This window comes from Haliotis rufescens, unplaced genomic scaffold (assembly GCF_023055435.1).
Source record: "Haliotis rufescens isolate VD_foot unplaced genomic scaffold, xgHalRufe1.0.p SCAF_18, whole genome shotgun sequence".
Taxonomy (NCBI): Eukaryota; Metazoa; Mollusca; class Gastropoda; order Lepetellida; family Haliotidae; genus Haliotis; species Haliotis rufescens.
The window spans coordinates 29,993,039-30,008,238 of NW_025963868.1; the positions used below are offsets into that span (position 1 = coordinate 29,993,039).

Here is a 15,200-nt window from a genome sequence, read left to right on the forward strand (position 1 = left end):
ATTATTTAAAAAAAATTAATACGATCAATTTAAATCCATTTCATTGAATACAAACAATACATATCTGAATATTGCGTTTGAAAAGTAGAAAATACTAGAAATCATATTCCAATATTTGTTTTTGAATTTCCCTTTTTCAGTTTATCTCAACGTGTAAACACCCAGATAAATACATACTAATACATTCAACCTTATCACGTATAAAAATAATTATCGCCAATGCAGCTTGGGTGCAATGCTATCCAGTTTACAGCGCTTCAAACAAGATGGTCACCCTCGAGTTACTCACCAAGGTGAAGGTCGTGCCGGCGTCAGAGGTCAGGGGTCACTACGAGAGTATAAATATACACGCCCCCGAGGGTCGATCAAAACAACTGTTCGCAACAATGGCGTTTAATCAGGTTCGGTTACGAGGAGGGCACATTTTATTGGCTTACAGTGGCCGTGTTACATCAGCGATGGTCCATAGCGTGCCCCAGAGTCGAGACCGTGGCGGGGAACGACACGCGAGTTCGGCGAACAGTCAAAATACATCCTCAAACAGACTGAAATGGCTGGCCCTTGGATCTGCTGCTGCCATCGGTACGTTGAAAAATCTTTGAAATATATGTAGTGATGTGGCGTTGCGTTTGTCGCGTTTCTCCGAGACATTTATTTTTATCATATTATATTTATTCCGAGTCATTAATCAAATGTCAATTGCCGCCTATTTTGAAATGTTGTCCTAGATTAATATTGTGATATTTGTTTGGTACTGATGTGTATCAGACAAGCTGACCTAATAGGTCAGTTTTGAACCCGTTAATTTATAACCGAATATTATTAATGATTGATCTGGTTTTGAACAACGGTTGATGATAAAATCCCACGCATTGTGCATCAGTGCTCATAAAATCAATCACTGGATTGTCTGGTCCAAAATTGATTATTTGCAGGCTGTACGGGTTGCCATGTCATTGATGTGTATATATATGCGTTGATTCACTCAGAGCTATTAATTACAAGCTCAATCCTGAAGTGTGTATGTGTCTGAACATGCTAATTGTTAATCCTCATCTCGTTTATTGTACATATACTGCCAGCCACTGCAGCTTCATCATGACTATTGTTTCTACATGTTACTTAGTCCTTGTAGGGGCGGTCGGGTAGCCTAGTGGTTAAAGCGTTCGCTCGTCACGCCAAAGACCTTGGTTCGATTCCCGACATGGGTACAATGTGTGAAGCCCATTTCTGATGTCCCCCGCCGTGATATTGCTGGAATATTGCTAAAAGTGGCGTAAAACCATACTCACTCACTCACTCACTCACTTAGTCCTCGTCATGTGACTTCAGCTAAGCCTTGGTCCAGTGATGAGAGACTCTCACACTCCATCATCGTCCCGAGGCAAGGTTGTTTACTGACTGTAAGAGTCCAACTGAACTAGGCTGGACTTAAATATTTTGGCTGGACTAATGAGTCTATGGAGAGTGCAATCAAAATCGCGTGACGAAATCAACATCGGGTTTGTAATTGCTGTGCAGATTTCAGTCATTTGTAGTAAAACCAGTACCACGCCCACTGTGACAATGTGCTGACTATTATGATTGTACCCATGTCGGGAATCAAACCTGGGTCTTCGGCGTGACGAGCGTACGCTTCAACCACAAGGCTACCTGACCGCCCCCATTATTACAGCGCAAACTACCGAGTTGTCACTTCCAATTGAGATCCCTGTGAACTAATAGGCAGAAATAATGCAAGTGCGGGGATATTTATACCCTCGCTGGGCCTTGTGCTTTTTAGCCCCTAAATTTGAAAAAAGGCCCCCATTTTCAAATACAATGGGGCATTTAACATTGTGCTGTATGCACGTACCTCTGGAATATTTGAAATAGTCACATCAAGGGCCCATGTCAGACAATTCCTAGAGTGAACCCTGTAAGCGTGTAGGCAGTAAAACTGAGAGCCTTTAGTCACCATCCTTATATATGATTGGTTTATTTAAACAATACATAATAGTTACCTTTGAGGAATAGATAGATAGCCAAACCTATCCAGATAAGTGACACTTCATTAATTACGAGAGACGTGTCAGAGCAGTTGGGATCAATCAGTTGCTTGTTGATTGGGTACAGCCAGGGGCATATAGTACACAATAGACTTTTGTTTACAATATTACTGTCAGGTCTCTGCTCTTCGGAGTTAGGTCAATTAGATACAGCTTTCAAGTTTATCATTTTGCATATTGTAGACTGTTCTTGGGCACGGGTGGCCCAGTCGTCTAAGGCGCCGCGATTCGCTGTGCAGAGTTGCGTCCCTTGGACACGCAAGAAACCTATGATTGTGGGTTCGAATCCCGGTTTCGCCCCGATTATGTTTCTAGGTTTGTCAGCACCATACCCGTGGCTGTGGGTTTCACTGAAGTGGTTAACGTCTGAGACCTGCATCACTTCAGGCTTTTCTCTCACATTAAGCTGACACGCCTTGATATAACTGGAATACTGTTAATTATGGCGTTAAACCTAACTCACTCACTCACTCACGAGTTAACCACTATAACTGGTCTTCAGCAACCCATGCTTGTCATAGGAGGCGACTATCGGGATCGGATGTTTGTTTGTTTGTTTGTTGTTTAACTCAGCAATATTCCAGCCATATGACGGCAGTCTTTAAATAATCAAGTCTGGGCCAAACAATCCAGTGATTGAAACCATGAGCATCGATCCCCAAAATTGGGATGCAATGCAGGCATCAACCAAGTCAGCGAGCCAGACCACCTGATCCCATTCGTCGCCTCTAACGACAATCATAGTCGCCTTTTACGGCAAGCATGGGTTGCTGAAGACCTATTCTACCCCGGATCTTCAGGGGATCGGGATCGGATGGTCAGGCTTGGTGTCGTCAGATTCCAATTGCATGGATCGATGCTCATAGTTTCGATAACTGGATTGTCTGGTCCAGACTTGATTGTTTACAGACCTCGGTCATACATCTGGTACATTGCTGAGTGTGGCGTTAAACAACAAACAAACAAACATCCGATCCCGATAGTCGCATCCTATGACAACAGGGTATGAAACTCACCACAGACCACAGGACTGGCTAGCTGAAATACTTGCCAGCCCTGACCAAAACCTGCCTGCCCACTATAATCATATGTTTCTCAGGATAAGCTAACAGGGTTTCTTTTTGGTTACATTTTATCATTCATCTTTACATGTGAATTAATGCTTATCATCGGGAAATATCTTGAATATTTTCACATATGAAATATAACCCGACCGTCGGGCGGGGGGATTTGAAAATCTGGCAGCCCGAGTTGAAATCAACCCGTCTCGGACGGTCGGGCAGGCAGGTATTTCGAACACTGTTGACAAGCACGGGTTGCGGAAGACCAGTTATAGTGGTTAACTCGTGAGTGAGTGAGTGAGTCTGAGTGAGTGAGTGAGTGAGGTTGTGTGATATATGTCTACTAACACTCCCCCTCACTCTATAAACTAGTATCTTTGGATTATTTAAATGCCATGTGAATATGTTGTCTTTGTCTTCTGTTCACATATTGAGAACAAAACTTTCTCTGACAGAAGTAAAAACATCCATCAGTTACCATGGTTACTGTACAGATATTTAACATCCTGCACTGTAATTTAAATAGGCCTTTCCCCCATAAAAGCCAACCAATCAAAGCACAATTTTTATTTTAACCTACCAAAGATAAAATATCGGCATAAATCTGTGAGAAATATAATAATACCTTCCAAAATAGACTGGAGAATGTTTGGGACACCATTATGATATTCAGGCTATGTTGTAGGGTGGGCTGGGCCTGACAGTCTTGTCCTGTTTACTTACGGTACATCGGCTGGCAATGTTTACATGTAGTTCAACATGGCCTTTGTTTACACTTGAGGTATACCATATCATAAGCCTGGGGGCGTCTCAAAACATACGCAACCCATTTTTTTTCTTGCGTTTATCTGGTATGTGGGAATTATGCTGAGCGCGGCATTAAACAACAAACCACACCAATCTTAAATTCTCACAAAATGGGGTATTAGAAAAATGATGCATCCTTAGAAGGTAAATAAAATAAGTCTCAGAGTTAAGTACATCATCACACTGCGACAATGTTCTACAACAGTGCATTCGTTCTTGCAGGTTTAGAAACATGGTGAAATATGGTCACTTGTTTCATATTTGGTTGATTGGTTGGTTTGTTTGTTGTAAAACGGCGCACTCAGCAATATTCCAGCTATATGACGACAGTCTGTAAATAATCGAGTCCGGACCAGACAATCAAGTGATTAATTGTTTCACATTTATTGATACTTGTAGTATTTATGCCGAAAACATTTACTGACAGCAACTTTTTTAAAGCTTTTTTTAAGATGTTGACATTTGAAAGTGACCTACATTACTGTGACACTATTTTTGTATTTAGCGGAACATATTAACTGAAGGGAATAATAAGCACCTATTATTATTATTAATTTTTATTTTTTTTTTAATATTTAATATTATTATTACATGTATTATTATTATTATTATTATTATTATCCACATTTGTGAAATTTAGGGTCGAGGATCCATGAACCCAGAAATAAGCATAAGACACAATCTTTGTACATTAGTCCTATGTCATTGTGAATTGTTATTATTTTGTTATCTTTGTACATTGATCCCACCTTGTGTTGTGTAAACATATCATGATTAATATATATATAGTACTCTATGCACTTACTAAGCATTCACGTGATGAAGGAGAAAAAAGTAGCTCTGAAACTAGTTCAAAGAATAACAGAAGTTGCTATCCATAAAAAATGTCATATACTCATGTTCCCCCAACTGCTAAATGCCTATCAAAGACTCCATATGAAACAAGCGCCTCGCTAGAGACATTAAGTTGCCATGGCTGCGAGGGTCATGTGACTGTGGGGTAGACAGGTGTCATGACTGACCTCCGTGACCTCATAGACACAACATTCCGATTACAGTAAGACAAGATGGATTTCAACTCCGTACTTTAACAACTACGAGGTTATTTGTCCCTTCATAAGAAGTAGTCCTGAGACACGATGTATGAAAGCACTATAGAAGTTCAGGGTTAGAACTAAACTCAAAAGCTTCACTAGCCCCGGTAAAGATAAAATGACTTTGTAATGTTAAAACAATGTGAAAGTTTGGAAATTTGTACTAGCCCGAATGAATTTGTACTAGCCTTGGGCTAGCGGGCTAGTGTTAATTTCTAACCCTGAAGTTGTTCAGTGTTCCCGCTGGCTTTTGAAACTGGTAGTCCTTGTGGACTGGCAACTCTAAAAATTACCAATTTTTGTTAGTCCCAACTTTGAACAAATAAAAATTACCAGGTTTTATTTCTTTCATCATCAGTTTCAGTGCAGTGTACTTTCATGGCTGACAAATTCAGTGGCGTCATTTCTGAAGTAACTTATTTAGATCTACACATACACCATGCATTCACCATGCATTCACAATTTTCTTTTTATTTCTGAGCGTGAGTGAGTGAGTTTTTTTTCACGCTGCTTTTAACAGTATTCCAGTTATATCACGGCGTGTCAGCTTAATGTGGGAGGAAAGCCCAAAGTGATGCAGGTCCCAGACGTTTATCACTTCGGTTAAAACCCACGAGCACGGGTATGGTGCTGACAAACCTAGAAACATAATCGGGGCGAAATGGGATTCGAACCCACAATCATAGGTTTCTGGCGTGCCCAAGGGACGCAGCTCTGCGCAGTGAATTGCGGCGCCTTAGACGACTGGGCCACCTGTGCCCCCCTTTAATATTTAACTTTTCAGCATGTTCAAGACAAAGTCACTACAAATAGATATTTAACCTCGATACAAAGCGATATATTATTTCTAAAATAAAAAATAATTAAAAGAATATCCTTTTTTTGACTATCGATTATGTTTTGTTCAACAACAAAGATTTCCAAGATACCAGGTACTTGCCGGACCACAGGGACTGGCAGTCTCAAGAAATTACCGGTCCAAGCCTAATCTTACCGGTTAAAAAACTTGTAATTACCGGTAAACAGGAACACTGGTTGAAAAACTTATTGTGTCTCAAACAATACAAAAGTGGAAACCCTTGTGTATAAAAAGTACAGCAGTTTAAGTCCTTATTGTGTACCTTGACTAACAGGATTATTTACACACCGCTGTCATAATGCTGGAATATTGCTGAGTGTGGCCTCAAACAACAAACCAAACCAAACCAGAACTTCAAAATTCTACAATTAAGGAAAGGCATATACTGTATAGACCAGGGAGCTCTCAAAATTAGAAATAGGGGCCACTGAAAGATTAATTGCCCATAATTAAGGGTGCATATAACACACGAGCGCGTATTACCATATTCGAGGTAATAAGCGCCCAGGGCGCTCTCAAAATTAGAAATAGGGGGCTCTTATTAGAATATTATTTTGTCGAAAAAAACAGAGTTGAAAGATAAACGTCGTGGTTTATGCTGACAGCCTGAAATGTTTATATAGGAGAGATATATTTTTCCAGAATTTAATTGCCCCTACTTAAGGGTGCATTTAACACACGAGTGCGTATTATCAGCGAATAAATAAGTATTGTGTACATTGATCAATCGGAAAGGGTGCTAATTGGGATTGTTCACGAGCCAATATATTAGCAAATATCGCCGTGGGCGCTTATTAGAGCGGGGGGGTTATTACGTCGAATACGGTATACACGAATAAATAAGTCTTGTGTACATTGATCAATCCGAAGGGGTGCTAATTGGGATTGTTCACTAGCCAACACATTAGCAAAAATCGCCGTGGGCGCTTATTAGAGCAGGGCGCTTATCACGTCGAATACGGTAGTTTTACCTCGAGCATTAAAATATTGCTTGTATTGCTTCAGGTGCGGGCCTATACTTGAAGTACAAGAGCAGCCAGAATGTTGTTTCTGCGGCAACTACAGTCCACACTCCCGCCATCCAGAGTGGCCCTGGGTCAATGCGGAGTGATCTGCCCTTGTTTACGGAGGACCAAGTATTGCAGCACAACTCGCGTCAGAATGGGATTTGGGTGACCTTCAAGAATGGAGTCTATGACATCACAGAGTATGTGGCTCAGCATCCCGGAGGGAGCAAGATCATGATGGGAGCTGGGAAGTCCATCGAGCCGTTCTGGGATCTGTACGGTGTACACAAAAATCCCGAAATTCTACACATTTTAGAAAAACACAGAATCGGGAACATTGTTCTGGTTGAAGATAAGTCAAAAGGTAAAACAAACGACCCGTATGCTAACGACCCCAAACGGAGCCCCGTTCTCATTCCAAGTTCATCACGGCCTTTTAACGGTGAACCACCGACGACCATCTTGGTCGATAATTACATCACTCCAAATGAACTATTCTTCGTCCGTAACCACCTACCAGTACCAAAGGTTGACGCGAACAAATACAGACTTGAAATGGCTGTGGATAAGTCTTCAGTGAAACTCAACCTGAGTGACCTAAAGGCCAAGTTCAAGGCCCAGTCGGTGACCTCTGTGGTCCAATGTGCCGGAAACCGACGCAGCGAGATGACGAAGATTAAACAAGTGAAAGGTCTGAACTGGAACAATGCTGCCATCAGCAACGCGACCTGGACTGGCGTGACCTTGAATGACCTTCTGAAACATTCCGGCATTGACCTTGAGAAGGTCGAATGTCAGCATGTACAGTTCGAGGGCATGGATAAGGGGCCCGAGGGGGCACCGTACGGAGCCTCGATTCCGATCGACCTTGCTCGGTCGTTGAAGGACGACATCATCATCGCGTACGAGATGAACGGCAAGGATATCCCCCTGGACCACGGCTACCCTGTGAGGGTGATTATCCCGGGCGTGGTCGGGGCGAGGCAGGTGAAGTGGTTGACGAGGATCGTGATGTCGGATGAGGAGAGTCTGTGCCACTGGCAGAGGAAGGACTACAAGGGCTTCAACTCCTCCATCGACTGGCACAACGTTGACTTTGACAAATCTGTGGCAATACAGCAGCTGCCGATCACATCCGCTATTTGTGATCCTCCAGAGGGCGCTGAGCTTGAAGAGGGGGCGGAGGAGGTGAGTGCATTATGCTAAAAATAAAAACGGGGCGGTCGGGTAGCCTAGTGGTTAAAGCGTTAGCTCGTCACGCCAAAGACCAGGGTTCGATTCCCGACATGGGTACAATGTGTGAAGCCCATTTCTGGTTACCCCCCGCCGTGATATTGCTGTAATATTGCTTAAAGCGGCGTAAAACCATACTCACTCACTCACTAAAATTAAAAACGTATTTTGCCATTTTTGTGTGTGTTTGTTAAATAAATTAAAATAAATGCCAGAAATACACTTTCTTGTTTGAAAATATTGAAATAACAGAATACTTAGATACTGATTGTAGACGTGCTACTGGTAATGTGGTTGATTTTGGTTTAAAAGAAATGTTGTATCCCTATCATGCCTAATGTTTGTTACAAGCCAGTATTTACGAGAAAATAATACAATTGGCTCTCAGGCAATGGCGTTTGAAAATATTGTGTGGGCGGGCGCTGTTTTTTGTTGTTGGTTGTTCAAGCTAGTATGTAACCAAATTTTGTTTCCAATAATTTCATGGAGATCATGTTGTGCTTAAGGATTGTACCATTTGTCTGCCGGGGTTGTTAATTTATTAATTATTTTTTAAAATGGAAATAAAAGCGAAACGTGTGGCGGACTTTATGATGATGTGGGCGGTACCTCAAAACCATGATTATTATTTAAAAAAATAAATTTAAACTGTATTCCTTTGGAAAAAAGCGTGCAATGTCACATGATACTCCACATGAAAATATAGTTGTAATATTGCTACAATAGGGATCAAGATATATTCTGACAAAGAACAAGTACAATGAGTCAAGCATAAAGCCTTATAATTGGATAATGTGCTTATAATTACTGGGAAAAGTTTGTTGCAGAGCCTAGACAAGCCGTATGTGTTGAGCAATATTCACTGATTCTCTCACAAACTCTCTCTTCCTGCAGGTGACGTTGAAGGGGTATGCATGGAGCGGTGGAGGTCGTGGCGTGGTGCGTGTCGATGTCTCGGCCGATGGGGGGCAGACTTGGGAGGAGGCGGAGCTACAGTCCAACAACCAACCAGCGTACAAGTCGTGGGCGTGGACACTGTGGGAGGCTACCATCCCGCTCCCCAAGGATCACAAGGGCAAGGTCGACCTTGTGTGTAAGGCCGTGGATGTGTCGTATAACGTCCAGCCCGACAACGTGGACGGAGTGTGGAATCTTCGGGGTGTTCTGAACAACGCCTGGCATAGAGTCTCAGTGTCGGTCCCACCGGAGGAACAGTCCTAAAAAAGGCAAGGTCGACGACAAACGATCAGCATTGTCATAACTTGCACCATGGAGAGTTGACGACATCAGGCCCTGCAGACAGGTCATTAATGGAGTTAGATACGGATAAAATTGTCAAAAAACATGTTTGGGTGAGAAGACACCGAATGTGTTTGTGACCCATTCGTAATCTGTCACTTGTGATGTATCAGGTTGCCATGACAATGCAGGTGTTACCTGTAGGTTGCTTCAGACAATGTTGCCATGACAACTAAGGTCTGACGTGCCAGTTTTTCAATGTGGATGTTGTAGTTGCCATGAGAGGTGCCAACTTTGTACACAAATATCATGGGCACTGCCAGAGTTGCATCCCTGTTCCAATCGTGATGTAAGAAAGATTCTGTTCATAGTGTTAACACTAGGGTTGTCATTAATCACCAATATATTGATAGCTCATTGCATGAATTCGTGAATATGGGACTTAATCAACCAGTCGTGCCAGATAAAAACTATCTAGTTCAGAGCAGCGACCTCTTGCTAGTAAGTCACATTGGTCGTTCATAGAGAAGTTCACAAAAAAAAAGGAGGGTGCAAATTAAGCACCACACTACATAGTATATTATGACTCAAGTATCGCGATATATGTATCGATACGTGAGAAGCCGTATCATGACACCCTTCGTTAACACCCATCCTTTCATCAGGGTCATGTGGTCATGGGGTAGCCCAGTGGTTAAAGCGTTCCCTCGTCACACTGACCACCTGGGTTCGATTCCCCACATGGACACAATGTGTGAACCCAATTTCTTGTGTTCCCATCATCTTATTGAGATCACACTGGGCGCTTATTACGTTGAATGCGGTATATTGCAAGTGGTGGGCAGACATGTATCCACTGCTTGCTGTCGAATGACGGACAATGTTGATTTTATTGCAACTTGGACACACCAACATCTGGTAGTTTACTGTTATAGTTGTTGTGTTTCTGAATCTCACTTGCTTTGTTTTGCATATTAATTGTTTACAAAGATGTTTTCTCAGTGTATCATTACCATGGTTGTGTATGTATTTTTATCTGTGTGTTCACCAGATAATATTGTATGTTATCTGTTTATAACAGGTAATATTGTATTCGATCTGTTTATAACAGACATAATTGCATTTCATCTGTATGTATATACCAGATAGTTTTGTATTTTATCCATATATACCAGATGACATTGTATATAAACTTTATCCATATTTATTGTATATTATCTGTATGCATGATATGCCAGATATAGCCTTTATACCTTGGGGATATAGATAATATTGTATATTATTCGTATACCAGAGTGTCATCTACCCAGACACTAATCATGCTGATATATGTTGCCATGGGTAAGGATATTGAAGTCCTCCTGAGAGGCGGTGGGGTAGCCTAGTGGTTAAAGCGTTCGCTCATCATGCCAAAGACCCGGGTTCGATTCCCCACATGGGTTACAATGTGTGAAGCCCATATCTGGTGTCCCCTGCCGTGATATTGCTGGAATATTGCTAAAAGCGACGTAAAACCATACTCACTCACTCACTCACTGAAGTCCTCCTGGGTATTGGGTAATGGGACTCAGGATGAATATCTCATACAGAGCTACAGATAAGCAGCGTATTTGCGTAAACTACCCCACAAAAATTTCAAAACCCAACTACTTTCAATTAACTTGTGTACAGAAATGCATGCATTAAATGAAAAATTCAAATGTATAAAAACAGCGTAAATACCCAATGAAGCTTTTTCAGCATGCATACAAAGGAGCTAATTTCCAAAACACAATTACGAGCTAATTTATGTCCTGAGTCAAACCTATATATTTAGAACAGTTATATACATCTAAAACATTATTTTGTTTTTTTCTAAATCTTAAAATGTTCACTAATTTTGGAAAAACCCATAAGAGTGATAAATAGATGAGTGAAAAAGTATTGGTTACCCAATGAAAATTGTAATAACAAAATTAAAATAGAAACCCTAGAGTAAAATCTTAATTGCTCAAAAAGTTATCTGGAGCTCTGCACATATTATTGTTACATTTTTATTCTTCTGTCATTTGTACTATTATCATGATAATGTCTTTGACATGGTGCAAAAAGACATGAAATGTCCTAATGTCATTTGTCTTGAGCAAAATTGTTGATTTGTTCCCTTGAAGGATATGTTCAGGGTAAACATGTTTTATTTAATAAAACAACACAGTGGTTTATTGGCCATTAAATATTAAATATTAAATACCGTTTTGTTTGTTAATTACTGTATTCGACGTAATAAGCGCCAAGAGCGCTCTCAAAATTAGAAATAGGGGGCTTTTATTAGAATATTATTTTGGTGAAAAACAACAGAGTTGAAAGATCGTAAATTTGGTGGTTTATGCTGACAGTCTGAAATATTTATATGTGACAGATATATTTTTCCAGAAATTAATTTCCCATCATTAAGGATGCATGTAACACTTGTATTATACACGAATAAATAAGTCTTGTGTACATTGATCAATCGGAAGGGGTGCTAATTGGGATTGTTCACGAGCCAATATATTAGTAAATATCGCCGTGGGCGCCTATTACGTCGAATACGGTATGTTTGTTGTTTGTTGGTGCAGTTGAACAAAGGCTGAAGGTATGTGTTACCATGGTTACTGTGCAATGAAATTGTAAATGAAGAATTATGGGAATAAAAGATATGTTTATAAAGTCTGAATTTGATCCTTCTTTTAACAAGGCCAAAATATATTCTTGTTTCACCCATTTTCCTGATGCAAGGGTGTTAACAGACTACAAAAGTCCAGTTTCCACCCTTGCCGAACTTGCCTGGAATTTCATGGCTCGATCGTTTTTTATTTGTTTGTTGTTTAACGTCGCACTAAGCAATATTCCAGCTATATGATGGCGGTCTGTAAGTAATTGAGTCTGGACCAGACAATCCAGTGATTGACAACATGAGCATCAATCCATGCAATTGGGATCGATGACATGCTTCAACCAAGTCAGCGAGCCTGACCACCCGATCCTGTTAGTCACCTCTTACGACAAGCAGAGTCGCCTTTTGCTGCAAGCATGGGCTCGCCCAGCGCCACCAGTGACTGTTAGGAGTTATATCCTTTCTATGTCCCTCCTATTGACCAATCAGGTTCCACCTCTCATATCACTTGCATTTGCTTCAAACAAAATGACAACGCCCTGTCAAGATAATCTGATCAATAATCACGATCTATATTGAACTAAAACGGGCCTTACCTCGCTAAGTTTATCAAATCATTTGAACACCTTGATTAAAAGCATGAAAGGATTTGGAAAATGTCAGTCGATGCCCAGATGACTGTAAACCTGCTTTGCAAATCCTGCAGTTGAACAAAATCTGCACATTGAAATCCATGTTGTTTATGTACAGGATGTCTTGTTTGTTGCGAGATTTTGTTTGGACTATGATTAGACACATTAGCCAAGCCAAAAGATAATTCCAAAATTCCAGCCTAGTTCGGCAAGGGTGAAAACTGGACTTTAACAGTCCGATAACTCCCTTGCCTGGAGAGGGGCGGTCGGGTAGCCTAGTGGTTAAAGCGTTCGCTCGTCACGCCGAAGACCCGGGTTCGATTCCCGACATGGGTACAATTTGTGAAGCCCATTTCTGGTGTCCCCTGCCGTGATATTGCTGGATTATTGCTAAAAGCGGGGTAAAACCATACTCACTCACTCACTCCCTTGCCTGGAGGTGTGTTTCACCGGACTAAAATGCTTGTTCTGCTGACCTGCTCCTACTCATAATGTTATTGAACCTCTTTGATAGGCATTTAGAAGTTGGAGTACTAAGTAAGGATAAGAATTTATGGATGAACAATTTTATTACAATTAAGGAGAAACATCTAGGCCCCTCAAAACCCGAATCAAAGAACATCAAAGCTCAGTCTCCAAAGATGACTCTAAATCAGCTCTATCAGACCACATCCGTGACAACCCAAGCCACAGCATCCAGTAGGATAAAGTCAAAGCCCTCGCCACCAACCTCAAAGACTTCAAGATCAGGAAACTACAGGAAGCCATCAACATCAAAAGACTTCATCCCTCAATCAACCGTGACCAAGGTTGTTACATACTCCCGGCGTACCATCAACTCATCAAAGGTCCCAATCAGCCATAATCCCGTTGTTTATATTACTGGCTTCATCATTTGTTTATGTCACTGACTTCACCGATGATTGCCATCACTACCCTTGTGTGTACACAACAGGATTCTCTATTCGATTAACTTCTTTGATAGGCATTTAGAAGTTGGAGTACTCAGTAAGGATAAGGCTCTTAATTGTAATAAAGAAGTTGTTCATCCATACATTCTTATCCTTACTTCTCTATTCGAGTATAACAATATCTACTCTACTGTATAAACAATGCCTCCTACCTGTATACGTACTGGTTCTGGGCCCCGTTCCTCAAAGCGATCTTAGCACTAAGGTGATCGTAATTCCCATACTTTAACATAGGTTTACGCTAAGATCGCTTTGAGGAACGAGGCCCTGGGCCGGAAGAGCGAAACCTAGCCAAAATCAACTCTAAAATCTCTTCGCTTTCGTGAAGCTACAGTAAGACTGGTCACGCTACAGTAAACAAGGGATATTGCTATACCGGGACTCTCAAATTACAAGAAAAACACAGAAATGCGTATACCGTAATCACAGTAGTAATTTATTAGATGCTGAAGTGAAGTATAGTTGCACAAAAGTACTTTACATTTAACAAATTTAATAACTCTTATACTTTAATATTTCATAGATGTACATTATAATTTCTACAAAAACAACAATAACTTATATCTTAAAATATAATGGTAAATACATAAATACATTCTGTAATAAATTTTCGGTTACACTGGCATACAGGTTGTGTTCAAGTCATTCACTCCAAGTGGATCAGGTCACCAACGTGATCTGTGTACTAAACTTCGCCAATGACGTTGTTGACGAGATTGTCTTTCAGAGCCTGAAGACGGTTGTCAATCAGCCGGTATCTTCTCTTTCTGGGTGGTGCTGACCAGTGGGCTCTGGTGCCAACCACGCTCTGTATATTACTTGCTTGATAACGGTCATAGAACCTACACCGAAATGTCGCTCTTAATTGTAATAAAGAAGTTGTTCATCCATAAATTCGTATCCTTACTTAATGTTATTGTGTGTTACTCTTGTGTAATGTACCATAACAGTTGTAATTGATCACCTGTGAGTTATGAGTTTTAACAATGCGTTGCTCTGACAATGTACTTTGTTGAGCAGAGTTACATCCCTTTGTCCTACCAGGATGACTTAATCCTTGCTTTGTATGCTACCCAGGGGCCTGAGAATGAAATTTGAGTGAGTGAGTTGGGTTTAACATCACTTTTAACAGTATTCCAGTTATATCGCGGCGTGTCAGCTTGACGTGGGAGGAAAGCCTGAAGTGATGCAGGTCTCAGACGTTTACCACTTCGGTGAAACCCACGAGCACTGGTGTGGAGCTGACAAACCTAGAAACATAATCGGGGCGTACCGGGATTCGAACCCACTATCATAGATTTCTGGCGTGCCCAAGGGTTGCAACTTTGACCAGCGAATCGCGGTGCCTTAGACGAAATAAAATAACACAATATTGGAATATATTATTCCTGATAAAATATTAATTTCAGATACAATTTCTTCCGACCACTGCATCAAAATTCTTTGAGGATGTATCACTGGGTACGTTTTAACTGAATCACTGGTAGATTGGGAGGAAACATGTGCACAGCTGATTGCTATTTCCGGCTTAGTTTACGAGAAAATACACACGGTAATCTTAATCTCTGCATATACAACAATGACTTTGAGAGCAGGAAATACATTTTAAATGGT

General features: G+C 41.0%; 1 protein-coding gene across 1 annotated transcript; it reads left to right on the forward strand.

Annotated features, from left to right (window-relative positions):
• Window positions 1-327: 327 nt before the first annotated feature.
• Window positions 328-11,253, forward strand: LOC124115519 (sulfite oxidase-like). Its single transcript, XM_046476543.2, has 3 exons — window positions 328-582; window positions 6,875-8,064; window positions 9,004-11,253. Exons 1-3 carry the CDS (start codon window positions 387-389, stop codon window positions 9,328-9,330), a joined length of 1,713 nt encoding a protein of 570 aa, XP_046332499.2. The 5' UTR covers window positions 328-386; the 3' UTR covers window positions 9,331-11,253.
• The last annotated feature ends 3,947 nt before the right edge of the window (window positions 11,254-15,200 follow it).

Bases quoted from the DNA above. Each gene is read 5' to 3' on its own strand.
- LOC124115519 (XM_046476543.2), top strand. From the start codon at position 387: ATGGCGTTTAATCAGGTTCGGTTACGAGGAGGGCACATTTTATTGGCT. The intron at 583-6,874 runs GTACGTTGAAAA...GTATTGCTTCAG, and splicing joins TGGATCTGCTGCTGCCATCG to GTGCGGGCCTATACTTGAAG. The intron at 8,065-9,003 runs GTGAGTGCATTA...CTCTTCCTGCAG, and splicing joins TTGAAGAGGGGGCGGAGGAG to GTGACGTTGAAGGGGTATGC.